This window comes from Pseudophryne corroboree, chromosome 3 (assembly GCF_028390025.1).
Source record: "Pseudophryne corroboree isolate aPseCor3 chromosome 3, aPseCor3.hap2, whole genome shotgun sequence".
Lineage (NCBI taxonomy): Eukaryota > Metazoa > Chordata > Amphibia > Anura > Myobatrachidae > Pseudophryne > Pseudophryne corroboree.
This window is the reverse complement of record NC_086446.1, coordinates 279,328,677-279,354,968: the sequence shown is the minus strand read 5'-3', so window position 1 is coordinate 279,354,968 and position 26,292 is coordinate 279,328,677. Positions and strand designations below refer to the sequence as shown.

General features: G+C 48.4%; 1 protein-coding gene across 3 annotated transcripts in view; it reads left to right on the top strand.

The window, feature by feature from the left end:
- The window catches only part of UCKL1 (uridine-cytidine kinase 1 like 1), a 177,602-nt gene that overhangs the window by 3,634 nt on the left and 147,676 nt on the right, over positions 1–26,292 (top strand). The window contains exon 1 of one of the 3 annotated variants that reach the window (XM_063959196.1): positions 19,698–19,794. The exons of the other annotated variants lie outside the window; for them this stretch is intronic. Coding sequence (XP_063815266.1) covers positions 19,730–19,794 — 65 coding nt within the window. The 5' untranslated portion in view covers positions 19,698–19,729. Of the gene's footprint in view, positions 1–19,697; positions 19,795–26,292 lie in introns of those variants that run through there. 3 annotated transcript variants of the gene reach the window in all.

Here is a 26,292-nt window from a genome sequence, read left to right as displayed (position 1 = left end):
CCGGAAGACAGAAGCCGGGTGAGTATGAGAAGCAAAGAAGACTTCACAGGCGGCAGAAGACTCCGTTCTTCACTGAGGTAACGCACAGCACTGCAGCTGTGCGCCATTGCTCCCACACACCTCACATACTCCGGTCACTGTAAGGGCGCAGGGGGGGGGGCGCCCTGTGCAGCATTTGGGACCTCTTTTGGCAATAGTTAAACATATATACAGCTGGGCACTGTATATATGTATGAGCCCCCGCCAAAAATTGCATATTTAAGCGGGACAGAAGCCCGCCGCCGAGGGGGCGGAGCTTCTACCTCAGCACTCACCAGCGCCATATTTTCTCCATAGCTCCGCTGAGAGGAAGCTCCCCAGGCTCTCCCCTGCAGATACACGGTAGAAGAGGGTAAAAAGAGAGGGGGGGGGCACATAATTAGGCGCAAAAAACAATATATAAACAGCAGCTACTGGGTTAACATTAAGTTACTGTGTTATTCCTGGGTTATATAGCGCTGGGGTGTGTGCTGGCATACTCTCTCTCTGTCTCTCCAAAGGGCCTTATGGGGGAACTGTCTTCAAAAAGCATTCCCTGTGTGTGTGGTGTGTCGGTACGCTTGTGTCGACATGTCTGATGAGGAAGGCTATGTGGAAGCAGAGCGGGAGCAAATGAATGTGGTGTCTCCGCCGACACCTGATTGGATGGATATGTGGAAGGTTTTAAATGATAATGTTAATTCCTTGCATAAAAGGTTAGAAAAAGCTGAAGCCTCAGGACAGTCAGGGTCCCAACCCGTGCCTGATCCTATGTCGCAGAGGCCGTCAGGGTCTCAGAAGCGCCCACTATCCCAAATTGTTGACACAGATACCGACATGGATTCTGACTCCAGTGTCGATTACGATGATGCAAAGTTACAGCCAAAATTGGCTAAATCCAGGGCCGGCGCTACCCGCTCAGCAAAGGGATGCAAAGCAGGTAGGCGCCTGATCGGAGAGGCGCCTTCCTGCTCTGCATTCCTGTGCTGCGCCGTCCTGGGCCTGGCCTGTCCCCCTGCTGCTGCCGCCGCCTACAATTGCAAACTGACAGGCAGCAGAGCCATCAGTTTAAAGCCCTCCCTCCTTCCCTCCTCCCGTGGCAGAGGCATGATGAACGGATGGAAAGTGGGCGGAGCTACGCGGCCGAAAAGGGGCGGAGCTACACGGACGAAAAGGGGCGGGGCTACACGGAACCCCCAAGCTAAGGCAGATCACTTCCTGCTAACCAGACTGTGGGGCTGTAAGTGGATGGAAAAAAGGTGAGATAAAGTGTGTGTATGTATTGTATGTATGTATATGTGTGTATGTATATATGTATATGTGTGTGTATGTATGTGTGTATGTATGTATATGTGTCGCAGTGATCGCAAAATACGTGGCATAGCACATTTTTACGAGCTATAGAAAGTGAGGGACCCGGTTTAAAAAAATTAGTGGGTCTCATTGGACGCACTGTCTCACTTCGCCAATAGGAATCCTCACACTCCACGTCAAATCACCGCCACATCTCCCCGTCAGGACAGCTCCACTTGCTCTGCTCCGAGAATGCCCGCCCCCTTACCGCGGATAGGCATACTGAGTACAGGGGAAACAAACCACAGTTAGCGCTGCTGCTGATTCCGCCGCTCAGACTGGGTCACAGTCGCCGCAGTGAGCACTGCATTACAGCGAGCGGCATGTGATCCCCAGTCAGCCCGGCGTGCCGTGCTGTGACACTTCCTGCATGGGGGCGACTCCTTACACAGCGAATACCACAGCTTCCCCTCCCACATCACTTGGACTCTCCCTGCGGGTGCCGGCTAAGCAGCAGTTGCCGGTGGGATGATGGATCGACTCCTGAATGGAGTCGGTATGCTAGCAGCAGGACTAGGCGCAAGTGTATGGTATGCAAAGATGGGGGTTGCACAATGTAACAGAAGGGCTCACCTTTCTGTTACATTGTTACATCAGGCTAAACGGGGCAACCTGTGGCTCTCCAGCCTCTGGCTATTCTGAGACTTGTGCTTCCACACACAGTGGCTGAAGAGGAACAGTATACCTAAACACACACACACCCACACCTCCCATTTCCCAGAGCTGTGCCATCCCCTCTCTGGGTCATAAGTACATGGATTGCAATATGTGGTGCATAAATCAATATTGCATTATCTCTCTATCTATCTATCTATCTATCTATCTATCTATCTATCTATCTATCTATCTATCTATCTATCTATCTATCTATCTATCTATCTATATCAGATTTATTTTATTATAGTACTTATATTATGCACTATTGATTTATATAGGCTCCCCAAAAAATGGAGTAGGACCCAGATTTTTTAAAGTGAAGGGTCCATGGGACCCACTTTTATTTTTGCTCCGCGCTCACTGGTGTGTATGTATGTATGTATATGTGTGTGTATGTATGTATGTATGTATATGTGTGTGTATGTATGTGTATATATGTATATGTGTGTATGTATGTATGTATATGTGTGTGTGTGTGTGTGTGTGTGTGTATGTATATATGTATATGTTCGTGTGCCATGCAGTGTCTCCGCGCTTCTCCTGTCGACTCCCCGGTATGAGGCTCCTGGAGGACAGGAGAGCTGCTCTGTTGATGGGACACTTGCTCTGGCTATCTGTCTTAGCACCACGGCCCCTGTGTGAGGCTGCTGCCACTGTTCACAGAGGGAACAACAGCGGCTGGGACCCAGGAGCTGTGGGGAGCAGGTGACATTCTAGTTTAACTTCGAGAGTGAGTACCTTTCACTACCATCCTGCCCCCCCTGCTCCGCACCACTGCTCCCATCCTGCCCCCCTGCTCTGCACCACTGCTCCCATCCTGCCCCCCCTGCTCCGCACCACTGCTCCTAACCTGTCCCCACCTGCTCCACACCACTGCTCCCATCCTGCCCCCTCCTGCTCCGCACCACTGCTCCCATCCTGCCCCCTCCTGCTCCGCACCACTACTCCCATCCTGCCCCCTCCTGCTCTGCCCCACTGCTCCCATTCTGCCCCCTCCTGCTCCATATCACTGCTCCTATCCTACCCCCTCCTGCTCCTCACCACTGATCTTATCCTGCCCCCTCCTGATTGGCTGCAGGTACATGGCGGATTTGAAATAGTGGCGCTGTGGTCATAGGAGCCGCAGTGCCACCGACCACAGCTTCCTCCTCCTTGCACCGCCACCACCCTCTGCCTCCTCCTCTGCTATACCACCGCCACCCTCAGTCGCCCCACTGCCGCCCTCAGTCCTTCTCTGCACTGCCAGCCTCATGCCGACCAGAGCCTCATAATACACCGCCGCTGCTAAATAGGTAATCTTACCCTGCTGCCTTTCTCTCTCCCTAGTCCCTATTGTATGCCCTTGCTATCCCTCTCTCTGTCACTCTCCCTGTCCCTATGTCCCTGCTGTCACTTTCCCTCTCCCTCTCTCTCTCTCTCTCTCTCCCTGTCCCTGCTGTCACTCTCCCTGAATTTTGTCTCCATGTGGTATAATGTGAATTTCGGCTCATTCAGTGTGCTATAATGTAAATTTTGGCTCATTCTGTGAGGTATAATGTGAATTTCAGCTCATTCAGTGTGCTATAATATGAATTTCGGCTCATTCAGTGTGCTATAATGTGAATTTCGGCTCATTCTGTGTGCTATAATGTGAATTTTGGCTCATACCGTGTGCTATAATGTGAATTTTGGCTCATTATGTGTGCTATAATGTGAATTTCGGCTCATTCAGTGTGCTATAATGTGAATTTCGGCTCATTCTGTGTGCTATAATGTGAATTTCGGCTCATACCGTGTGCTATAATGTGAATTTCGGCTCATTCTGTGTGCTATAATGTGAATTTCGGCTCATACCGTGTGCTATAATGTGAATTTCGGCTCATTCTTTGTGCTTTAATGTGAATTTCGGCTCATTCTGTGTGCTATAATGTGAATTTTGGCTCATTCTATGTGCGGTGAAATGTGAATAAGATTGTGATACTGTGTGACATAATTTGAATTGAGGGTACTGTTGTATGGTCACACCCCGTGGGAAACCATAATCCTTTTTTGCGGCCTTCGGCGCACGCTCTCACTTTATTAACTGCAGTATGAATGGGAGGGCGCAAATTTATAGTTTGCAGGGGGGCGCCGAACACCCTAGCACCGGCCCTGGCTAAATCCATCCGTTATATGATTATAGCAATTAAGGATGTGTTTTACATCACAGAGGAAATCCCAGTCCCTGACAAGAGGGTACATATGTATGGGGAAAAGAAGCCGGAGGTTTCCCTTCCCCCCCCTCACACGAGCTAAATGAGTTATATGAAAAGGCTTGGGAATCTCCAGATAAAAAACTGCAGATTTCCAAAAGGATTCTTATGGCGTATCCTTTCCCGCCAACGGACAGGTAACGCTGGGAATCCTCCCCTAAGGTGGACAAAGCTTTAACACGCTTATCCAAGAAGGTAGCCCTGCCGTCACAGGATACGGCTACCCTCAAAGATGCTGCGGATCGCAAACAGGAGGTTACCCTGAAGTCCATTTATACACATTCAGGTACCTTACTGAGGCCGGCGATCGCGTCGGCCTGGGTGTGTAGTGCTGTAGCAGCATGGACGGATACTGTGTCTGAGGAAATTGATACCTTAGACAAGGATACTATATTGTTGACCTTGGGGCATATTAAAGACGCTGTCCTATATATGAGAGATGCTCAAAGAGACATTAGTCTACTGGGTTCTAGAATAAATGCTATGTCAATTTCTGCCAGAAGGGTCCTGTGGACTCGGCAATGGACAGGTGATGCCGACTCAAAAAGGCATATGGAGGTTTTACCTCACAAGGGTGAGGAATTGTTTGGGGAGGGTCTCTCGGACCTGGTCTCCACAGCTACTGCTGGAAAGTCAAATTTTTGGCCATATGTTTCCTCACAGCCTAAGAGAGCACCGTATTATCAAATGCAGTCCTTTCGATCACAGAAAAACAAGAAAGTCCGAGGTGCGTCCTTTCTTGCCAGAGGTAGGGGCAGAGGAAAGAAGCTGCACAACACAGCTAGTTCCCAGGAACAGAAGTCCTCCCCGGCCTCTACAAAATCCACCGCATGACGCTGGGGCTCCACAAGCGGAGCTAGGCCCGGTGGGGGCACGTCTTCGAAATTTCAGCCACAAGTGGGTTCACTCCCAGTTGGATCCCTGGGCAATAGATATTGTGTCTCAGGGATACAAGCTGGAATTCGAGGAGATGCCCCCTCACCGATACCTCAAATCGGCCCTGCCAGCTTCCTCCCACGAGAGGGAAATAGTGTTAACTGCAATTCACAAATTGTATCTTCAACAGGTGGTGGTCAAGGTTCCCCTCCTTCAACAAGGAAGGGGTTATTATTCGACCATGTTTGTAGTCCCGAAACCGGACGGTTCGGTCAGACCCATATTGAATTTAAAATCCCTGAACATATTTCTGAAAAGGTTCAAGTTCAAGATGGAATCGCTGAGAGCGGTCATTGCAAGCCTGGAAGGGGGGGATTTTATGGTGTCTCTGGACATAAAGGATGCATACCTTCATGTCCCCATTTATCCACCTCATCTGGCGTACCTCAGATTTGTGGTACAGGATTGTCATTACCAATTTCAACCGTTGCCGTTTGGTCTCTCCACGGCACCGAGAATATTTACCAAGGTAATGGCGGAAATTATGGTACTCCTGCGGAAGCAAGGAATCACAATTATCCCATACTTGGACGATCTCCTCATAAAAGCGAGGTCAAGAGAGCAGTTGCTGATCAGCGTAGCACTTTTTCTGGAAGTGTTACGGCAACACGGCTGGATTCTAAATATTCCAAAGTCGCATTTGGTTCCTACGACTCGTCTGCCTTTCCTGGGCATGATTCTAGACACAGGCCAGAAAAGGGTTTATCTCCCGATGGAGAAAGCTCAGGAACTCATGACACTGGTCAGGAACCTATTAAAACCAAAACAGGTGTCAGTGCATCACTGCACTCGTGTCCTGGGAAAGATGGTGGCATCATACGAGGCCATTCCCTTCGGCAGGTTCCATGCGAGGACTTTTCAATGGGACTTACTGGACAAGTGGTCCGGATCACATCTTCAGATGCATCGGTTAATCACCCTATCCCCCAGGGCCAGGATGTCACTCCTGTGGTGGCTGCAGAGCGCTCACCTTCTCGAGGGCCGCAGATTCGGCATTCAGGACTGGGTCTTGGTAACCACGGACGCAAGCCTCCGAGGTTGGGGTGCAGTCACACAGGGAAGAAATTTCCATGGTCTGTGGTCAAGTCAAGAGATTTGCCTTCACATCAACATCCTAGAACTAAGGGCCATATACAACGCCCTACGTCAAGCGGAGACCCTGCTTCGCGACCAACCGGTTCTGATTCAGTCAGACAACATCACTGCAGTGGCTCATGTAAACCGCCAAGGCGGCACAAGGAGCAGAGTGGCTATGGCGGAAGCCACCAGAATTCTTCGCTGGGCGGAGAATCACGTAAGCGCACTGTCAGCAGTGTTCATCCCGGGAGTGGACAACTGGGAAGCAGACTTCCTCAGCAGACACGACCTCCACCCGGGAGAGTGGGGACTTCATCAGGAAGCCTTCGCACAGATTACAAGTCGGTGGGAACTGCCACAGGTGGACATGATGGCATCCCGCCTCAACAAAAAGCTACAGAGGTATTGCGCCAGGTCAAGAGACCCTCAGGCGATAGCTGTAGACGCCCTTGTGACACCGTGGGTATTTCAGTTGGTCTATGTATTTCCTCCTCTTCCTCTCATACCCAAGGTGCTGAGGATAATAAGAAAAAGAGGAGTGAGAACAATACTCATGGGGGTATATTTACTAAGGTCCCGATTTTGACCGAGATGGTGTTTTTTCTTCAAAGTGTCATCTCGGGAATTTACTAAACTCAAATCACGGCAGTGATGTGGGCATTCGTATTTTTTTGGAAGTCAAAGGAAAAAAATACGAATGAATACACCATCGGTCAAACGCGGCTGTTTAGGTATAAAACTCGGTCATTTACTAAGCATTCGTATTTGAAATCTCTCCCGTGAAAATGCATGTGCGGCCGTGAAAAAATACTAATCGTACAAAAAGCCTAAAAAAAAGTAGACCTGCTTTTGAGAAGCGTGTTTACATGTGTTGCCAATTCAACAGAACTCACACCTGACTTTTTGGTCCTTTAAAAGGGTCCCAAACACATTTTTCTCCTCTCTCACTCTGAAATGGCTGCTACCGTGTGTAGTACTGCTTTCTTGTTTGCTGGGGGATACCTGACACTGCTCCATGAGGCTACAATAAACCAAGTCCTGGAAAATGAACATGGTCATCAGGTTGTACAGGTTCCGCGTAGGCTGGACATGGCTTGTTTTTTTAGTGTGCAAATAAACGTTAACAAATTGCCTGTTGACCAATTTATACAGATGGTCCGAATAAATGTAAATTACATTTTCTGTCTTTTTGCCCTTGTCAAACTTAACCTATACCCGGAGACAGCACGCTCTCGCTCTGTCTCAGGCCTGCACAAACTCCTGGCTGTGTTGCACTTTATGCCTACTGGCAGCTTGCAGCCTGTGACTGTCGATGTATCTCACAGGCCACCATTTCTAAATATTTAATTCAGGTGTGTTAAAATATATATACACGTCTATGTCTAAGTGGTGCTTATGTAATGTAATAGAACACAGTATTGTATTGATTACAGGTCATGACACTCGCCTTAAATTTGTGAAGGTCCACTCATGTTTTGTATGTCTTGGATGGCTACATAGATGCCTCTCTCTGCTTCCCTACACAGGAGTCGCAGTGGCATGCATTCAGGGTATCTTTCTCTGAGCTTTTGGCCATGCACAATGTTCTGGGTGCCATAGATTACACACACGTTGAGCTATGGCCACCTAGGGGGAGCCAATATATTTTGACCAATAGACATCTTGGCCTATACACTAATGTGCAGGTGGTTTCTGTAGCTAATGAAACAAGACACATATTCCGTGTGAGCAATTTATTACCTTCAACACAGGCATTTTTGGGGTAGGAAATCAACATAATATTCTAATTCACAAAATATTCGCTGCAGGACAGATTATTATTATTTTTTCTGTGCTGGGTGCCGAGGATTGGCCTGGCTCGTTGGTCCTGGTTCTACTTGAGCGTCTAACTGGGGATTGAACTGGGGTCTGGTTTGGTGTAGTTGTCTTTGAGCTAGAGCTGACTTGGTGTGATGCTAACACATTAAGGCTTTGACTGAGTATATTGAGGCTTGCAGTCAGTTGCGTATTAGATGCAGTGTTGCTTGCTATTATTCGGGACAGGTTGTCGTTGATAATTTGGTTGTTTTGGATGAGCTGAATTAGTGCTTGTTGCTGCCGCTGTTGTTCATCCATGATGCGTTGGAGATTGGCTTGCATTTGGTAGTTGTCTGCCCTCATCTGCTCCATTGAGTTGGCAATTATGCCCACCTGAATGATAAGTCTGCCTGAGTTGCGACTCAGTCTAGGCAGATGATGGGGCAGACTTGCCAGGTATTGGCTGTGGGTCTTCAGGCACGCATAGTTTTGCGCCTGTTGTGTGGCCCAACTGTTCCAAAACTCAGTCTCCATTTGTGTCTGGGGTGGTGTTGTGATCAATTGGGGGCTGTGGGATGTTTGGGGTGGTTGAGGTATGTCCTGCGGCGTGGTTGGCTGGGTCGTATCTATGGCTTGCAGGTGTAGAGTGTAGGTGTCCTGCTGGTCAGTTTCCTGCTGGTCATCCACGGTCATGATGGCTGGTTCTGTATGGGGTTGAAGACGGACACTATTTCTCTAACGTCCTAAGTGGATGCTGGGGACTCCGTAAGGACCATGGGGAATAGCGGCTCCGCAGGAGACTGGGCACAAAAGTAAAAGCTTTAGGACTACCTGGTGTGCACTGGCTCCTCCCCCTATGACCCTCCTCCAAGCCTCAGTTAGATTTTTGTGCCCGAACGAGAAGGGTGCATACTAGGTGGCTCTCCTGAGCTGCTTAGAGTAAAAGTTTAAATTAGGTTTTTTATTTTCAGTGAGTCCTGCTGGCAACAGGCACACTGCACCGAGGGACTAAGGGGAGAAGAAGCGAACTCACCTGCGTGCAGAGTGGATTGGGCTTCTTAGGCTACTGGACATTAGCTCCAGAGGGACGATCACAGGCCCAGCCATGGATGGGTCCCAGAGCCGCGCCGCCGGCCCCCTTACAGAGCCAGAAGACAGAAGAGGTCCGGAAAATCGGCGGCAGAAGACGTCCTGTCTTCAATAAGGTAGCGCACAGCACCGCAGCTGTGCGCCATTGCTCTCAGCACACTTCACACTCCGGTCACTGAGGGTGCAGGGCGCTGGGGGGGCGACCTGAGACGCAATAAAAACACCTTAGATGGCTAAAAATACATCACATATAGCTCCTGGGCTATATGGATGCATTTAACCCCTGCCAGTTTTTCCTTAAAAAAGCGGGAGATAGGCTCCGCCCCCTTCTCGGCGGCCTATCTCCTCAGCACACAAGCGCCATTTTCCCTCACAGCTCCGTTGGAGGGAAGCTCCCTGGCTCTCCCCTGCAGTCCTGCACTACAGAAACAGGGTAAAACAAGAGAGGGGGGGCACTAATTTGGCAGATTAATAAATACAGCAGCTATAAAAGGGAAAAACACTTATATAAGGTTATCCCTGTATATATATAGCGCTCTGGTGTGTGCTGGCAAACTCTCCCTCTGTCTCCCCAAAGGGCTAGTGGGGTCCTGTCCTCTATCAGAGCATTCCCTGTGTGTGTGCTGTGTGTCGGTACGTTGTGTCGACATGTATGAGGAGTAAAATGGTATGGAGGCGGAGCAGTTGCCTGTAATAGTGATGTCACCCCCTAGGGAGTCGACACCTGACTGGATGGTCTTATGGAAGGAATTACGTGATAGCGTCAGCACTTTACAAAAGACTGTTGACGACATGAGACAGCCGGAAAAACAGTTAATACCTGTCCAGGCGTCTCAAACACCGTCAGGGGCTCTAAAGCGCCCGTTACCTCAGATGGTCGACACAGACCCAGACACGGACACTGACTCCAGTGTCGACGGTGAGGAAACAAACGTATTTTCCAGTAGGGCCACACGTTACATGATCACGGCAATGAAGGAGGTTTTGAACATTTCTGATACTACAAGTACCACAAAAAAGGGTATTATGTGGGGTGTGAAAAAACTACCCGTAGTTTTTCCTGAATCAGATGAATTAAATGAGGTGTGTGATGAAGCGTGGGTTTCCCCCGATAAAAAACTGCTAATTTCTAAAAAATTATTGGCATTATACCCTTTCCCGCCAGAGGTTAGGGCGCGTTGGGAAACACCCCCTAGGGTAGATAAGGCGCTCACACGCTTATCAAAACAAGTGGCGTTACCGTCTCCTGATACGGCCGCCCTCAAAGAGCCAGCTGATAGGAAGCTGGAAAATATCCTAAAAAGTATATACACACATACTGGTGTTATACTGCGACCAGCAATCGCCTCAGCCTGGATGTGCAGTGCGGGGCTGGCTTGGTCGGATTCCCTGACTGAAAATATTGATACCCTGGACAGGGACAGTATATTATTGACTATAGAGCATTTAAAGGATGCATTTCTATATATGCGAGATGCACAGAGGGATATTTGCACTCTGGCATCAAGAGTAAGTGCGCTGTCCATTTCTGCCAGAAGAGGGTTATGGACGCGACAGTGGTCAGGTGATGCGGATTCCAAACGGCATATGGAAGTATTGCCGTATAAAGGGGAGGAGTTATTTGGGGTCGGTCTATCGGACCTGGTGGCCACGGCAACGGCTGGGAAATCCACCTTTTTACCCCAGGTCACCTCTCAGCAGAAAAAGACACCGTCTTTTCAGGCTCAGTCCTTTCGTCCCCATAAGGGCAAGCGGGCAAAAGGCCACTCATATCTGCCCCGGGGCAGAGGAAGGGGAAAAAGACTGCAGCAGGCAGCCTCTTCCCAGGAACAGAAGCCCTCCCCCGCTTCTGCCAAGTCCTCAGCATGACGCTGGGGCCTTACAAGCGGACTCGGGTACGGTGGGGGGTCGTCTCAAGAATTTCAGCGCGCAGTGGGCTCACTCGCAAGTGGACCCCTGGATCCTGCAGGTAGTATCTCAGGGGTACAAATTGGAATTCGAGACGTCTCCCCCTCGCCGGTTCCTGAAGTCTGCTTTACCAACGTCTCCCTCCAACAGGGAGGCGGTATTGGAAGCTATTCACAAGCTGTATTCCCAGCAGGTGATAATCAAGGTACCCCTCCTACAACAGGGAAAGGGGTATTATTCCACGCTGTTTGTGGTACCGAAGCCGGACGGCTCGGTGAGACCTATTTTAAATCTGAAATCATTGAACACTTACATACAAAGGTTCAAATTCAAGATGGAGTCACTCAGAGCAGTGATAGCGAACCTGGAAGAAGGGGACTATATGGTGTCTCTGGACATCAAGGATGCTTACCTCCATGTCCCAATTTACCCTTCTCACCAAGGGTACCTCAGGTTTGTGGTACAGAACTGTCACTATCAGTTTCAGACGCTGCCGTTTGGATTGTCCATGGCACCCCGGGTCTTTACCAAGGTAATGGCCGAAATGATGATTCTTCTTCGAAGAAAAGACGTCTTAATTATCCCTTACTTGGACGATCTCCTGATAAGGGCAAGGTCCAGGGAACAGTTAGAGGTCGGAGTAGCACTATCTCAAGTAGTACTACGACAGCACGGGTGGATTCTAAATATTCCAAAATAGCAGCTGATTCCGACGACACGTCTGCTGTTCCTAGGGATGATTCTGGACACAGTCCAGAAAAAGGTGTTTCTCCCGGAGGAGAAAGCCAGGGAGTTATCCGAGCTAGTCAGGAACCTCCTAAAACCAGGCCAAGTGTCAGTGCATCAATGCACAAGGGTCCTGGGAAAAATGGTGGCTTCTTACGAAGCGATTCCATTCGGCAGATTCCACGCAAGAACTTTTCAGTGGGATCTGCTGGACAAATGGTCCGGATCGCATCTTCAGATGCATCAGCGGATAACCCTGTCTCCAAGGACAAGGGTGTCTCTCCTGTGGTGGTTGCAGAGTGCTCATCTTCTAGAGGGCCGCAGATTCGGCATTCAGGACTGGGTCCTGGTGACCACGGATGCCAGCCTGAGAGGCTGGGGAGCAGTCACACAGGGAAGAAATTTCCAGGGCTTGTGGTCAAGCATGGAAACATCATTTCACATAAATATCCTGGAACTAAGGGCCATTTACAATGCCCTAAGTCAAGCAAGGCCTCTGCTTCAGGGTCAGCCGGTGTTGATCCAGTCGGACAACATCACTGCAGTCGCCCACGTAAACAGACAGGGCGGCACAAGAAGCAGGAGGGCAATGGCAGAAGTTGCAAGGATTCTTCGCTGGGCGGAAAATCATGTGATAGCACTGTCAGCAGTGTACATTCCGGGAGTGGACAACTGGGAAGCAGACTTCCTCAGCAGACACGACCTCCACCCGGGGGAGTGGGGACTTCACCCAGAAGTCTTCCACATGATTGTGAACCGTTGGGAAAAACCAAGGGTGGACATGATGGCGTCCCGCCTCAACAAAAAACTAGACAGATATTGCGCCAGGTCAAGGGACCCTCAGGCAATAGCTGTGGACGCTCTGGTAACACCGTGGGTGTACCAGTCAGTGTATGTGTTCCCTCCTCTGCCTCTCATACCCAAGGTACTGAGAATCATAAGAAGGAGAGGAGTAAGGACTATACTCGTGGCTCCGGATTGGCCAAGAAGGACTTGGTACCCGGAACTTCAAGAGATGCTCACGGAGGACCCGTGGCCTCTACCTCTAAGAAGGGACCTGCTCCAGCAGGGACCCTGTCTGTTCCAAGACTTACCGCGGCTGCGTTTGACGGCATGGAGGTTGAACGCCGGATCCTGAAGGAAAAAGGCATTCCGGATGAAGTCATCCCTACCCTGATAAAAGCCAGGAAGGATGTAACCGTGCAACATTATCACCGTATTTGGCGTAAATATGTTGCGTGGTGTGAGGCCAGGAAGGCCCCTACAGAGGAATTTCAACTGGGTCGTTTCCTGCATTTCCTGCAAACAGGACTGTCTATGGGCCTAAAATTAGGGTCCATTAAGGTTCAAATTTCGGCCCTGTCGATTTTCTTCCAGAAAGAACTGGCTTCAGTTCCTGAAGTTCAGACGTTTGTCAAGGGTACTGCATATACAGCCTCCTTTTGTGCCTCCAGTGGCACCTTGGGATCTCAATGTAGTTTTGGGGTTCCTAAAATCACATTGGTTTGAACCACTCACCACTGTGGACTTAAAATATCTCACATGGAAAGTGGTAATGCTGTTAGCCCTGGCGTCAGCCAGGCGTGTCTCAGAATTGGCGGCTTTATCCTATAAAAGCCCTTACCTAATTTTTCATACGGACAGGGCAGAATTGAGGACTCGTCCTCAATTTCTCCCTAAGGTGGTTTCAGCGTTTCACTTGAACCAGCCTATTGTGGTACCTGCGGCTACTAGGGACTTGGAGGACTCCAAGTTGCTGGACGTAGTCAGGGCCCTGAAAATATATGTTTCCAGGACGGCGGGAGTCAGAAAATCTGACTCGCTGTTTATCCTGTATGCACCCAACAAGCTGGGTGCTCCTGCTTCTAAGCAGACTATTGCTCGTTGGATTTGTAGTACAATTCAGCTTGCACATTCTGTGGCAGGCCTGCCACAGCCAAAATCTGTAAAAGCCCATTCCACAAGGAAAGTGGGCTCATCTTGGGCGGCTGCCCGAGGGGTCTCGGCTTTACAACTTTGCCGAGCAGCTACTTGGTCAGGGGCAAACACGTTTGCTAAATTCTACAAATTTGATACCCTGGCTGAGGAGGACCTGGAGTTCTCTCATTCGGTGCTGCAGAGTCATCCGCACTCTCCCTCCCGTTTGGGAGCTTTGGTATAATCCCCATGGTCCTTACGGAGTCCCCAGCATCCACTTAGGACGTTAGAGAAAATAAGAATTTACTTACCGATAATTCTATTTCTCATAGTCCGTAGTGGATGCTGGGCGCCCATCCCAAGTGCGGATTGTCTGCAATACTTGTACATAGTTATTGTTACAAAAATCGGGTTATTATTGTTGTGAGCCATCTTTTCAGAGGCTCCTCTGTTATCATGCTGTTAACTGGGTTCAGATCACAGGTTGTACGGTGTGATTGGTGTGGCTGGTATAAGTCTTACCCGGGATTCAAAATCCTTCCTTATTGTGTACGCTCGTCCGGGCACAGTATCCTAACTGAGGCTTGGAGGAGGGTCATAGGGGGAGGAGCCAGTGCACACCAGGTAGTCCTAAAGCTTTTACTTTTGTGCCCAGTCTCCTGCGGAGCCGCTATTCCCCATGGTCCTTACGGAGTCCCCAGCATCCACTACGGACTATGAGAAATAGAATTATCGGTAAGTAAATTCTTATTTTAGAGATTATTTTGCATTGGTCTTACTTTAGGTTTTCGTCAACATGCATTACTTCATAATATTCATGTTTGAATTGAGAATTAGATTGTGGCCTAAACTATGTAGTTGCCCTTTTTGTACAAATATGTGGCTTCTAACGTTCACTACTCATTTTGGTAAAGTTTGAGCTAATTATTGTACTATGAGCCATAATTAATGTGCGACCACGAATAACGCAAAAATATAAATAAAAAACATTTACATATTGGGTATGAAGCTTCCTTTGGAACAACACACACAATACAATAAATGTGTTGACCAATACACTCATACATTGTTCAAGCCAGTCAGTGGTCTACCCAAAACGTTAACAAATATAGTGGTTTAAAATGTACACATTAACAATGGGTGAAAAAGTATTAAGGTGCCCTATGTTTAGAACTGGTGATGTTGGCCATGGCAAACAATTGGATGAGACTTAACATTTATGTTGGTTATTTTAGTAAAAAATGATGTCAAACAAATGTGTTGATATGGCCAACATCACATCTGACAGTTAACCATCTAAAAATACCTTAACACCATGTGGTTGTTGATTATTGCAAGGATGACTGGTCATTTGTGTTACATTTTTTGCTCTGCACTAACAGTGGTGCAGATGTATAAACCTGGAGAAGGCATAAGGTTTTGAAAAACCAGTGATATGTGCAAGGTGATAAAGGCACAAGGCAAACAGATCAAATATGTAAATTAACATTTGAGTTTCTTTTGTACTGCTGCCTTTTTCACCTTGCACATATCAGTGTTTTTTCACTTCCTTATGCCTTCTCCAGGTTAATAAATCTACCCCACTGTTTGTTAATTTATTTCCACGTAATTGTTATGTTTACTCACCAGACAACTGAGGGGATTGTGGCTCCTCACTTTGTGGGCTGGCCAATAGAGCTAGTGGTGGCATGGCCGACACTGCGGAGATGCGCCGTTGGGGTGGTGTTGCTGGTGCTGGAGCTTCTGCCTCAAGACGCCGTCTCTTGGGTGGCCTCGTAGCCACAGTAACCGAGCCCTGTGATGGGCGCCTTAGTGAAGGGGGATTTGCCGAAGAAGAGCCTATGTGATAAGATAAACATTAACATTTTGTGTTTCTATGTGTTTGCAGTAAAATCTTACCTGCATTGGCACCATCTGCATCTCTTGGGAGTGTGGGATGAGGCCTGGCTGTGCTGATTCTCTGGCGTACTGTAGAAATATGAAGAATGTCCTTATGAACATACTATTTTGTTGATATGTTTATGCAAATTCCTTATTGTGATGTAAACATATGTGGTACCTGCTGAGAAGTAAACTAAACAATGCTTATGCTTTTCTGCCTGACTTCATTGGGTGTGAATCATTTAAATTTGAGTATAATTTGCAATCTAATCCATAAACTAACGCAAATAACTGTAAAAAAAAAAAAACTACTTAAAACCAAAACGTCGTAGCTTGACACAACCACAATATTGCACGCTAAGCACCCAAATTTTGATGCAAACAATAAAACACAAGCCACAAATATCTGCGAAAACTTGGAAACATCACAACCAAATATGCCAGAAAAAACACATGAAGCACACAAAGGACAACCCAGAACAACACACAATAAACAAAAATGCTATAAAATGAATTTTTAATAATTTAAAAAATACACTTATTTAAAATACACCTACAAACATTTACTTTTGGCATAAAACACCAGAAAAAGGACAAGGCAACCACAAAAAAACAACTATACAAAGGTTTAAAAAAAACCATAATTGAGAATAACACTACATCAGGCCTGGCCAACCTGTGGCTCTCCAGATGTAGTGAAACTATACATCCCAGCATGCCCTGCCACAGTTTTAGCATTGCCTAATATCAAAACTGTGGCAAGGCATGATGAGACTTGTAGTTTAACAACAGCTGGAGAGCCACAGGTTGGCCAGGCCTGCACTACATCACCAACACATTAGAATAATGAACAAACTGACAACCACAATTAGCTACAAGACATTTCAGTCAACTAAGGACAAAGCACAGATGTTGTTTTTAAATAAATAAAAAAAAAAACTCACCATCCGGCCTTGGACTATCCGAATCCCGGACATAAGTGGCCCCAACCACTTCTGGCGGAATGAGTGCACGCACAGGCTCCTCCCAATCACGGTAAGATGCACGGAAGGGGTGTCCACCCCCGGTTTGGCGGGCTAATTTAGCCTCCTTGGCCATCTTCGCCTTGACACGGCGCTTTATGTCGTAGAAACGCTTACGACAGGTGTCCTCGGTCCGCCTCACCACACCCTCACTATTCACAGCCGCAACTACCTTCCCCCACAGAACACTCTTCCTGCGTGACGACACCTTTGCAGCATCATGGCCTCATCAGCTCCCGCACCAAAGCCATATTTTCAGCGTAGCTGAATTTTACATTGCGGCCAGTCTTTGTAGTGGTGCGTGGCTGCGGAGCCACAACACCATCACTATCACTGGAGGCCGCAGCAACAACCTCCCCCTCCTCCTCACTAATCTCCTCCACCTCACTAACCTCCTCCCTCTCACTCACCTCTGACTGGGACATAATCAGGACAAACAACAAATAACACTGAGAAAAAAAAATAGTAAACACACTCCTCCACTACACACCACACACCAAACACACACACACTCACTCACTCACAAACAATGACAATAGACGTGAAATAAAAAACAATGACAAAAAACTAGACAGACTTTTAAATAACTAGACAACAAGTATGACAAGACTACTAACACACACAGTACAGCACTCAACAATCACAAAGAACCTCCTCAAAACCGCCAAAAACTCCAAACTACTCAACAACTCCTAACACACCTTCCTCTCACCTCGCCACTAGCTTAACCCACGAGGTTCGGACAGTTTGGGACGTTTTTATAGTAATGTGCACAGACGCTCCTCCATCACGAATCAAACCAATCATGGACGAGTGACAAAAACGAAACTTAGGAAAAAAAACGCGTCCGTGAACGGACAAACACTGCCGTAGCCAAAATGTGACGCATTCGTAAAAAAACCACATAACACGGCCGCAAAACCACTAAATCGTCCGCATTCTACCTTACAAAACCATGAATGACATCGACATCGTAAAACACGAAAAATACAAATACGACAGCTTAGTAAATGAGGCGTAAAATTTTCAGAAAGTTGCAAATACACACATTCGATGTCATTCGTGATGAATCTCCCTCCAAATCGGGACTAATACGAATTTTAGTAAATATACCCCATTGTTCCAGATTGGCCACGAAGGACTTGGTATCCAGATCTGCAAGAAATGCTCACAGAGGACCCGTGGCCTCTTCCTCTAAGACAGGACTTGTTGCAACAGAGGCCCTGTCTGTTCCAAGACTTACCGCGGCTGCGTTTGACGGCATGGCGGTTGAATGCCGGATCCTAGCAGAGAAAGGCATTCCGGATGAGGTCATTCCTACGCTGATAAAGGCTAGGAAGGACGTGACAGCTCAACATTATCACCGTATATGGCGAAAATATGTTGCTTGGTGTGAGGCCAGGAATGCTCCTAAGGAGGAATTCCAGCTGGGCCGTTTCCTTCACTTCCTACAGTCCGGAGTGAATTTGGGCCTTAAAAGGTCCAGATTTCGGCCCTATCCATTTTCTTTCAAAAAGAGTTGGCTTCTCTACCTGAAGTTCAGACGTTTGTAAAGGGAGTGCTGCATATTCAGCTCCCTTTTGTGCCTCCAGTGGCACCTTGGGATCTTAACGTGGTGTTGAGTTTCCTGAAATCCCACTGGTTTGAACCACTCAAAACGGTGGAGTTGAAATATCTCACGTGGAAGGTGGTCATGCTATTAGCCTTGGCTTCGGCTAGGCGTGTGTCAGAGTTGGCGGCTTTGTCACATAAAAGCCCCTATCTGGTTTTCCATGTGGATAGAGCAGAATTGCGGACCCGTCCACAATTTCTGCCGAAAGTGGTTTCATCCTTTCATATAAACCAACCTATTGTGGTGCCTGTGGCTACTACTGACTTGGAGGATTCCGAGTTACTTGATGTGGTCAGGGCTTTGAAGGTTTATGTAGCCAGAACGGCTAGAGTCAGGAAAACGGAGTCACTGTTTATCCTGTATGCATTCATCAAGCTGGGTGCTCCTGCTTCAAAGCAAACTATTGCTCGCTGGATCTGTAACACGATTCAGCAGGCTCATTCTGCGGCTGGATTGCCGCTGCCAAAATCAGTTAAAGCCCATTCCACTAGGAAGGTGGGCTCTTCTTGGGCGGCTGCCCGAGGGGTCTCGGCATTACAACTATGCCGAGCTGCTACTTGGTCAGGTTCAAACACTTTTGCAAAGTTCTACAAGTTTGATACCCTGGCTGAGGAGGACCTATTGTTTGCTCAATCGGTGCTGCAGAGTCATCCGCACTCTCCCGCCCGTTTGGGAGCTTTGTTATAATCCCCATGGTCCTTACGGAGTCCCCAGCATCCACTAGGACGTTAGAGAAAATAATATTTTACTTACCGGTAAATCTATTTCTCGTAATCCGTAGTGGATGCTGGGCGCCCGTCCCAAGTGCAGACTTTTTTCTGCAATACTTGTATATAGTTATTGCCGCAATAAGTGCTATGTTATTGTTGCATAAGGGTTGAACTGATGCTCTGTTGTTGTTCATACTGTTGACTGGGTAAGTTTATCACAAGTTATACGGTGTGATTGGTGTGGCTGGTATGAGTCTTGCCCTGGATTTCCAAAATCCTTTCCTTGTACTGTCAGCTCTTCCGGGCACAGTTTCTCTAACTGAGGTCTGTAGGAGGGACATAGAGGGGGGAGCCAGAGCACAACAGAATCTAAATTCTTTCTTAAAGTGCCCATGTCTCCTGCGGAGCCCGTCTATCCCCCTGGTCCTTACGGAGTCCCCAGCATCCACTACGGACTACGAGAAATAGATTTACCGGTAAGTAAAATCTTATTATAACGGGATTCCATTCCTCCACCAGTGTACCAGTGCTCATAGTGGGATGCTGTGTAAGTGGTGGCACTGCCTTATTTGATATGTGTAAATTGTGGGGGGCACTAGGAAATGTTTGGAGGGAGCAGCAAAGTGTTTGAGGAACTAACGTGTGTAATGATTGTACGTGTTCTGTGACCAGATGTGTTTTGTGATTGGTGCGTGTGTTTTACACTGCCATGTTTCCATATTTATAACCTGCACGCTATTAATATCAGTCTGGAACATAATCTCACTAGACAGGGGCACACAGGACTTTCTCAGGATGAGTTTGCCTGTGTATCCAGGACCGGGGGTGACAGGGTGCTGGAATCTTGGGGCACACAATTGGTGAGTGCCACTTACCTGTGTTCTAGTAATAGCAGTCTCCTTCTGATACTTTGCGCTGCTCTAACAGTAGCAGCGGTCCATGGGGGTCATTCCGAGTTGATCGTACGATCATTCACACTGACATGCAGGGGGACGGCCAGCACAGGTCTAGTCCGCCCCGCATGTCAGTGATGCCCCCCCCCCCTCCTGCAGACGTGCAAAGGTATCGCACAGTGGCGATGCCTTTGCACTTCAAGAGTAGCTCCCGACCAGCGCAGCTTTAGCGTGCTGGCCAGGAGCTACTCGTCGCTCCCCGGCCCGCAGCGGCTACGTGTGACATCACGCAGCCGCCGTGGACTGCCCCCCCCAACGGTCCGGCCACGCTTGCATTGGCCGGACCGCGCCCCCGTCCAGCCCCCTCCCGCCCAGCGACCACCTCTGCCTTAGTTCCGACCCGATTGCTGCGCTGCGAGAAACTGCAGCGAGCGATCAGGTCGGAATGACCCCCCATATGTAGTAGTGCCCCGTTTATATGCAAGCCACATCCACACATCTCCCATGCTGTACCACACTCCAGCTCTCTACCTTTCAGACCTTGTTTATCTGCTGCTCAATTTGAGCTGTCACTCATACACTGGAGATCCAGTCAGAAAATGTTCATGGAACATATCCACCTCCTGACGTTACTCAGTCATGTCTTCCCTACAGTGCAGGGGCATATTTCTTTATATACTGTAATCACACCAAGTATGTTTTTTTGCAATGTGGGAATGGATTGAAGCTAAATTAATCCTGTGACACATCTGTAAAAAGTATAGCAGCATGTTGTGAGAAACAGGATAGGGAACGTCTCTCTCCAATATGTATGTCTGTGTGTATTATACTTTCTTTACATTGAACGTGTCACTTCAGATTCACACAAAGGCAAGAATCCATGGTGTCTGTGGTAACTCATTTTGTAATCTACTTTCTCATACGTCCTAGAGGATGCTGGGGACGACATCAAGACCATGGGGTATAGACGGGATCCGCAGTAGACATGGGCACTCTAAAGACTTTTCATTGGGTGTGAACTGGCTCCTCCCTCTATGCCCCTCCTCCAGAACTCGGTTTTAGAAATGTGCCCAGGCTGACTGGATGCACTCTGAGGAGCTCTACTGAGTTTCTCTGAAAAGACTTATGTTTGTTTTTTTATTTTCAGGGAGATCTGCTGGCATCAAACTCTCTGCTTCGTGGGACTGAGGGGGCAGAAGCAGAACCAACTTCCTCAGATTTTCATGGCACTGCTTCTGGCTGACGGGACACCATTAGCTCCTGAAGGGTACTGAACGCTAGCCGTGTCTAGATGCTCACTCCCACAGCACGCCGTCACCCCCCTCGCAGAGCCAGAAGTCAGAAAACAGGTGAGTATGAGAAGAATTATCTTCTATCAAGTAAGCGACGGCTGAGGTGCGGCGCGGCTGACGGGAGCGCAGCGCGCCATTGCTGCCCACACACAGGCACTGCAGGGTGCAGGGCGCGGGCGCCCTGGGCAGCAAGAAATATACCTCAAACTGGCTAAAAGGGGGAATAAGATGCCGCTGGCACAGCCCTACCCCCGCCAGTATAAATATTGTCATGGATACTGAGTGTAAGGACGTGCCATTGTGGGGGCGGAGCTACTTCCTCAGGCAGCCAGCACACTGCTCAGCACCATTTTCTCTCTCTCCTCAGGCTGCAGAGAACACGCTGGTCCTCTCCTCCACTTCTGACAAGTACAGGGTGCTATTAAGGGGGGGCAAAAAGCGATTGTGGTGCATTTTAATAGTGTGAATTACTGTTTAAAAGCGCTGTTGGGCTGTGGGCATACTGTGTTCACAGGCAATACTGGCGCTGGGATTGTGAACTGGCTGCTCCTATCCTGTGTCCCTCTGACAGATTTTACTGTGGGTCTGTCCCCAAATAAGTCCCAGTGTGTCTGTGAGTGTGCTGTACACGTGTGAGGCATGTCTGAGGCAGGGAGTTCCTCCCCGGAGAAAGCCATTTTAGGGACATAGACTTGTAATGCGGTGGCGCTGCCGGCACACCAAGAGCCTGCATGGGTGAAAGATGTACGTGACAGTATGCATCTGATTAACCGAAGATTAGATAAGTCTGAATCTAAGGCTGCATGCTGGAGAAAATCTGTGGAAGATGTGATTTTTCAGGATGCTGTTATTCCTTATGCAGGCGGCCCCTCTGGGTCACATAAGAGACCGTTTGCGAATGTTGTAAACACTGATACCGACACGGATTCAGATTCTTGTGTTGACGATAGTGAATCCAGAGAGATAGATCATAAATTGGCAAAAAGTATACAATATATGATTGTGGCTATAGGGGACGTGTTGGAGGTTACAGAAAGCACTCCTGTACCTCAGGAGAAGGCTTATTTATGTAAAGAAAAGAAATCCAAAGTCACGTTCCCTCCTTCACACAAACTAAATGCTGTGTTTGAAGGGTTGTGGGTGAATCCTGATAAGAAATTTCTTATTCCCAAAAGGATTCAGATAGCTTACCCTTTCCCGGCTGAGGACAGGGAAAAATGGGAGTCACCCCCTCTGTTAGACAGTGTGCTTTCCAGGTTGACAAAGAAGGTAATTCTCCCTACTCCTGGCACGGCTTCTCTTAAAGAGCCGGCAGACCGAAAAATGGAAACAACATTGAAATCCATTTATGTTACCAATGGTACACTACTCAGGCCCACTATTGCCTGCGCATGGGTGAGTCGCGCTATTGAAAAATGGTCAGAAAGCGTGTCATCAGAAATTGACACGATTGATAAAAATGAGATACTCCTTAAGTTAGGGAATATCAAGGACGCTGCCGCCTACATGCTGGAAGCAATGGAGGATATTGGACTCTTGAGTTCACAAGCCGCTACCATGGCAGTATCGGCTAGGCGGGCGCTGTGGATTCGCCAGTGGAACGCAGATGCAGATTCCAAAAGAAACATGGAGGCGCTCCCATATAAAGGTGAGGCCTTATTTGGTGATGGCCTGGATGCGTTAGTCTCGGCGGCTACCGCAGGTAAGTCGACATTTTTGCCCTATGCGCCTGCACCGGCAAAAAAGACCTATCACCCTCAAATGCAGTCCTTTCGGCCCAATAAATACAAAAAGACGAGAGGTTCCCCCTTCTTTGCAGGTAGGGGAAGGGGAAAGAAGCCCACAGCGGCTCCAGGTTCCCAAGAGCAGAAGTCTACCCCTGCTTCTGAAAAATCCTCAGCATGATGCTGGAGCTCCCTTGCGGGAGGCCGCTCGGGTAGGGGCACGTCTCAAACTCTTCAGCCAAGGTTGGATTTTATCTGGCCTGGATCCCTGGGTGTTGCAAATCGTATCCCAGGGATACAAACTGGAGTTTCAAGACGTTCCCCCATGCCGATTTTTCAAATCGACCTTGCCAGTTTCTCCGCCAGAAACAGTGGCAATCCAAAAGTTATGTCAAGACCAGGTCATAGTCCTGGTACCGTTGTCACAACAAGGGCGGGGTTTTTATTCAAGCCTCTTTGTTGTTCCGAAGCCGGACGGCACGGTCAGACCGATCCTAAATCTAAAGGATCTGAATTGTTATCTGAAAAGGTTCAAGTTCAAGATGGAATCACTTCGAGCGGTGATTGCCAGTCTGGAGGAGGGGGACTACTTTGTGTCGGTAGACATAAAGGATGCTTACCTGCATGTTCCCATTTATCCTCCTCACCAGGCTTATCTGAGATTCGCGGTTCAGGATTGCCATTACCAATTCCAGACGTTACCCTTTGGCCTCTCCACAGCGCCGAGGGTATTCACCAAGGTGATGGCGGAGATGATGGTCCTCCTTCGTCAGAAAGGAGTCTATATAATTCCTTATCTGGACGATCTCCTGATAAAAGCGAGATCCAGGGAGCAGTTGTTTCAAAACATATCACTCTCTCTGTCAATACTCGAACAACACAGGTGGATCATAAATTACCTGAAGTCACAATTGGAACCGACGATAAGGTTGTCTTTCCTCGGGATGATTCTGGACACAGAAGTTCAGAGAGTATTTCTTCCGGTGGAAAAGGCTCTGGAAATCCAGAAAATGGTAAAACAGATATTGAAACCATCGAGTGTGTCGATTCATCAGTGCATTCGGTTGTTGGGCAAGATGGTGGCGGCCTACGAGGCCATACAATTTTGTAGGTTCCATGCCAGAGTGAGTATTCCAGTGGGACCTGTTGGACAAGTGGTCGGGGTCACACCTACACATGCACCGAAAGATAATCCTGTCGTCAAAAACCAGGATTTCGCTCCTGTGGTGGTTACACAGCTCTCCCCTACTAGAGGGACGCAGGTTCGGGATTCAAGACTGGGTCCTGGTAACCACGGATGTGAGTCTCCGAGGCTGGGGAGCAGTCTCTCAGGGAGAAAACTTCCAAGGACGTTGGTCACATCAGGAAGCCTGCCTTCACATAAACGTACTGGAGCTAAGAGCCATTTACAGCGCCTTTCAACAAGCGGTACATCTTCAAGACCGTCCCGTGCAGATCCAGGCGGACAATGTAACAGCAGTCGCGTACATAAACAGGCAGGGCGAAACGAAAAGCAGAGCGGCAATGGCAAAGGCGACAAAAATCCTCCGCTGGGCAGAAAAACATCTACAAGCTCTGTCGGCAATATTCATTCCGGGAGTAGACAACTGGGAAGCAGACTTCCTCAGCAGACACGATCTCCATCCAGGAGAGTGGGGCCTCCACCAAGAAATCTTCGCAGAGGTGACAAGTCTTTGGGGAGTTTCTCAAATAGACATGATGGCGTCTCGCCTCAACAAGAAGCTTCAGAGATACTGTTCCAGGTCGAGAGACCCTCAAGCAGTAGCAGTGGATGCACTGGTGACCCAGTGGGTTTTCCCGTCAGTGTATGTCTTCCCTCCACTTCCACTGATCCCAAAAGTACTCAGGATCATAAGAAAAACAAGGGTTCGAGCAATCTTCATTGCCCCAGACTGGCCAAGGAAGGCTTGGTACCCAGATCTTCAGCAGTTGCTCATAGAAGATCCTCGGCCTCTTCCTCCTCGAGAGGACCTGCTGCAGCAGGGGCCGTGCGTGTACCAGGACTTACCGCGGCTACGTTTGACGGCATGGCTGTTGAACGCCGGATCCTAGCCAGGAAGGGTATTCCTAAGGAAGTGATCCCCACCCTTATTCAGGCCAGAGAAGGAGTAACGTCGAAACATTACCACTGTATTACGGAAGAGTTTCACTTAGGGCGTTTCCTCCATTTTTTGCAGGATGGTGTGGAGGCGGGCCTCCGATTGGGATCAATCAAGGTTCAGATTTCGGCCTTGTCAGTGTTCTTCCAAAAACAATTGGCCTCTCTTCCAGAAGTTCAGACCTTCGTGAAAGGGGTTCTGCACATCCAGCCTCCATTCGTGCCTCCAGTGGCACCAGGGGACCTTAACGTGGAATTGCAGTTCCTTCAACGGATTGGTTTGAGCCTCTACAAAAGATAGAGTTGAAATTTCTCACTTGGAAAGTGGTGATTCTTCTGGCTTTGGCATCTGCAAGACAGGTGTCTGACTTGGGGGCCTTGTCTCACAAGAGCCCTTACCTGATCTTCCATGAAGATAGGGCAGAGTTGAGAACTCGACAACATTTTCTTCCGAAGGTGGTTTCATCTTTTCACATAAACCAACCTATTGTAGTGCCAGTGGTTACTGACACATTCACTGAATCAAAATCTCTAGATGTGGTTAGAGCTTTGAAAATCTATGTTGCTAGAACGGCTCGTATACGGAAAACAGAGGCCCTGTTTGTCCTGTATGTTCACAACAAGATTGGGTTTCCTGCTTCCAAGCAGACTATTGCATGGTGGATCAGAAATACGATTCAGCAAGCTCATACTACGGCTGGATTGCTGTTACCGACTTCAGTGAAGGCCCATTCCACTAGGAAGGTGGGCTCATCCTGGGCGGCTGCCCGGGGGGTCTTGGCATTACAACTGTGCAGAGCAGCTACTTGGTCAGGGTCAAACACATTTGCTAAGTTCTACAAGTTTGACACCTTGGCCGAGGAGGACCTAAAGTTTGGTCAATCGGTGCTGCAGGGTCATCCGCACTCTCCCACCCGTACTGGAGCTTTGGTATAGACCCCATGGTCTTGATGTCGTCCCCAGCATCCTCTAGGACGTATGAGAAAACAGGATTTTGATACCTACCGGTAAATCTTTTTCTCCTGGTCTGTAGAGGATGCTGGGCGCCCGTCCCAGTGCGTACTTTACCTGCAGTTTTGCTATTAAAGTTACACAAGTTGTGTTTTATTAGTTTCTGCAATTGGTTCATGCCTGTTGGCGTGCATTATGTTGAGTGCCATGTGTGCGGCATGGTTGAGGGTGTGAGTTGGTAGATATCGCACCACTAATTTAAGTAAATCTTTTCCTCGAAATATCAGTCTCCCTGGGCACAGTTCCTACAACTGAGGTCTGGAGGAGGGCAATAGAGGGAGGAGCCAGTTCACACCCAATGAAAAGTCTTTAGAGTGCC